General features: G+C 56.2%; 1 protein-coding gene across 1 annotated transcript in view; it reads left to right on the top strand.

Annotated features, from left to right (window-relative positions):
- The first annotated feature begins 783 nt into the window (after positions 1-783).
- AMN (amnion associated transmembrane protein) overlaps positions 784-3,460 on the top strand; it is a 23,666-nt gene continuing 20,989 nt past the window's right edge. The window contains exons 1-3 of the mRNA XM_009327952.1: positions 784-826; positions 3,030-3,148; positions 3,284-3,328. Of these exons, the coding sequence (XP_009326227.1) occupies positions 784-826; positions 3,030-3,148; positions 3,284-3,328 (207 nt within the window). The remainder of the gene's footprint in view (positions 827-3,029; positions 3,149-3,283; positions 3,329-3,460) is intronic.

Genomic DNA, 3,460 nt, shown 5'->3' with positions numbered 1-3,460 from the left:
TCCCAGGCTGTCGTTGCTCTCCTCCCATCCTTTTTTTGCTCCTAACACACCCTTGTAAAGACATGGGCCTGGACCTGCATGCAGCATTGCTCTGCACTGGGGCAGAGGACAGGGATGGTGGGGTCCTTCCTCCTCCTCCTCCTGCAGCCACGTGCGCTGGTGCCACTGCCAGCTGCCCCCTTTGACCCCTGGCAGCCTCAACAAAAGCAGTGCGGGCCTGTGCCGGTGCTGCCGCGGCGCGCGCCGGCTAATGAGCAAATCAGCTCGTGGCCAAAGTACAATTACAAGTCGTCGCTGGGAGCTGCTCTCTTCCAAGCGAGCTAATTGAAAATACATTGAGGCCATTATTAGTAATTACAAGGTAGCCGGCATTCTGCAGGGGGGAGCGGCGTGGGGCGTGCACGCGGTGCATTCACGCTCGCCACCCTTTAGCAGGACCCGGATGGGGAGAGGGCGTGTGGATGGTGAGGGCCGGTGAGCTGAGCTGGGGGGACCACTGCTCTCACCTCCCCGCCTTGTTCCTCAGTGGCCCTCCCAGGCTCCCCATGGATGCCAAGGAAGTGGGGAGTTTGGGAAAGGAGCAGCTGAGAGAGCAAGCCGGCTTCTGGGACCGAGCAAGGCTCTCGTTCATGCTGGGGGAAACCTGCCTCCCGTACTGGTTTACTCCCTACTCCCTTCTCCCTACAGCCTCCTCTGGGCTGAGCCCATCACGTGCCCCTGGGGAGGGTCCAAGGTCCGGCCAGGCAGGGCCTGCGGAGGTGAGGGCTGGCAGCCTGCTGCAAAATGAAGTGCCTGTTCCTCCTCCTCGGTGTCCTGCAGCTCCTTGGTGAGTATGCCCAGGGCCCGACCGCCATGGCGAGCAGGGGTGACTGCTGGACGACTTCCCCATTTGCACTTATGGCAATCCTGTTTTGGAGCAGAGCTGCAGGCTCTGTCACTTCAGGTGTATCTGTAATGCAAACAGGAAAAGGCATTTCCAACTGGACAGAGAGAAGGCAGGGGAATGAGGCTGGGATTAGTGTATCATGCCCGCTGCACCTCCATAACTCGGGTTTTCCTGCTCTTCTTTGAAGCCAGCAGCTCTGCACTGCAGGACACATTCTCTGTTGAATATGCATGTCGCTTTGATGTTCAAGGACTGCGCTTCCCTGGAGACAAGGCTGATTAAATAGCACGCTGGTATTTCCAGGGCGAATGCATCAGTGCAGCTGCATGGGGGATAAGGCTTTGCAACAGGAGATTAACCTCCACCGCCCCAGAGCGCCTGGCCAGAGGGGATGCCGCTGTCGCTGCTGTAGCCAAGCTGGGTTGGCACACAGAGCCATCTTTGCGGTGCAGCACAGCACGAGCTTGCTTGACACAACACCTTGCAGCTGCAGGAACGTGAAGCATGTGTGCCATGGGGCCAGCTGAGCCTTTCTGCTTGAGATTTAATCTCTCCATTATCCAGCTTCCTGGGATGGGAGGGATGCAAGTCAACCATAGCAGGGACAGAACAACTTGCAATTACCATCTGGGGGCTTTTTCCTTTCTTAAGCTCTTTTTGACTCCAAATCAGCAAGACGTTTGTGCCCATAACACTGCAAGCAGCTGCCTGGGTCCAGTTCTCATTGCTGTATGGTCCTTTTCCATGTCAGTGGGTTTTAAAGTGGATACGGGGCAGGAGGGTGTTTGCTCTGCCTAAGGACTCCTTCAGGCAGCTGAAAGCCGTGGCTGCAGCCTGGTGTGGGGCTGGGGGGGGCCCTCTGCTCCTTGCACCCAGGCTCCCACCCCTGTTCCTACATTAGGACTTTATTCAGGTTAAAAATATATCGTTTCCTTTTCGGCTGGACGTGGCTACGTACAGCAAATGGTCTCAGCAGAGCCCCTAGCAGAGCCAGACAGTGCAAATTGCACCCTGAGGTGATTGTTGTGCACTGATAAAGCCTCCGCAGAGCCTACAGAGCACAACCCACCACATCCTTCCCTGTCATTTGGACTAGCAGGGCCCAGGCTTTCTGCAGTGCACCTCTCTCCATCGGCTGGAGTCATTCAGACCCCACTCCCATCCCAGGATGGGGGGTCCCCCCGTGGCCCCTCCTGCCCCCTCCATGATCGGGTCCTGTCCACCACTGGCTTTCCACCTATTTTGCAGTTTGGGGCATTTTTCCTCTAAAGAAAAGATGATCCATATTAAGAGCAAAGGTTTCTTCTTTTTTTTCTTTCCTCTTTTCTGTCTCATAGCTCACTTGCTCGAAGCCATTTAATTCAGGCTGCTGGAGAGTCATCTTCAGCTGGACATGCATCTCCCAGCCAAGCCCGGGCAATGCCGGGCTGGGAGGTGTGCGGCTTTGCTGCACTTGTGCAAACAGAGCAGGTCAGAGTGGAAACCTGCCTCTGCCACGGCCTGTCCCTGGCCAGCGGGCTCATCGCTGCGGGGACCCGCGGGCAGGACTGCCGCCATCCCGGCAAGCCCTGTGGGGAAGACCTCTATTTCCCAACCTGCCGGTGCCTCAGGCTGCAGGACACCATTTAATCCTCCCCCTCCAGTCCCAAACACATGAAACCAGCCCATATTTTGTGCTACACGTCCCATAGCAAATGCCCGTTCTCCTTTTGCTCTGTCCTTGTGGTCCTGGCCGGCTCTGCGTGCCCGCTCCATACCTACTGGAAACACCAAGGTCGAGGGGTCTCTGCACATTTGATTAGTCCGAGTGGCAACAAAACCCACTGCAATGAATGCTTAGGTACCAGGTGTACGTTATTCTTGACCATTGCCTGCAGGATTTTCCTGCCTTCTCTCTGCCTGCCAAGTATTTGTCTCTTACTCCTCTTCCTACCTGGGTGGGTAAAAGCCATCACCCAGCCAAAAAAATCCCCTATGCAGAGGACAGCTGTGACTGCTCAACTGGGAACACACAGGGGCTGCTCCTGGGTGGAAAATCCCCAAATCTGGGCTCAAAAGGCCAACCCACCCTGTAGCACTTCCCAGAGAGGGCTCCCAGTGCCTCCCACAGACTGGGTTACACTGGTTTCCCTGCTCCTCCCAGCTGCCACCACCGCCGTGTACAAGCAGTGGATCCCCAACACCAATTTTGAAACCGGCTCCAACTGGGATAAAGGCAGAGTCCCCTGTGCCAGCGACGTGGTTCATTTTGAGAAGAACAAGGTATCGGCCATCTCTATGGTTTGGTTGTCTGGTTTTTGTTTTGTTTTGTTTTGTTTTTCAAAACGCCATTGGGCATTCAGAAAAGACCTTTACCTGCCAGGGGAAAGCCTGCTTTTATTTTTCCTTTTCTTACAGGTCGTCTCAGTCTTTGTCAGGTCTCCCCATGCGCTGACGGACATGGTAAGGCAGCGTGCGTCGGCGCCGGGAGGGCGGGCGAGGGCAGGGCTGGCACTGGAGCGCTGCCAGCCAGGTGGCACATCCCCCTGTCCCCCTCTCCAGGGACTTTGATATTTTGCTCCGGCCAGACTCGCC

Source organism: Pygoscelis adeliae, unplaced genomic scaffold (genome assembly GCF_000699105.1).
Source record: "Pygoscelis adeliae isolate BGI_AS28 unplaced genomic scaffold, ASM69910v1 Scaffold130, whole genome shotgun sequence".
Lineage (NCBI taxonomy): Eukaryota > Metazoa > Chordata > Aves > Sphenisciformes > Spheniscidae > Pygoscelis > Pygoscelis adeliae.
This window is presented reverse-complemented; position numbering and strand designations above follow the sequence as displayed.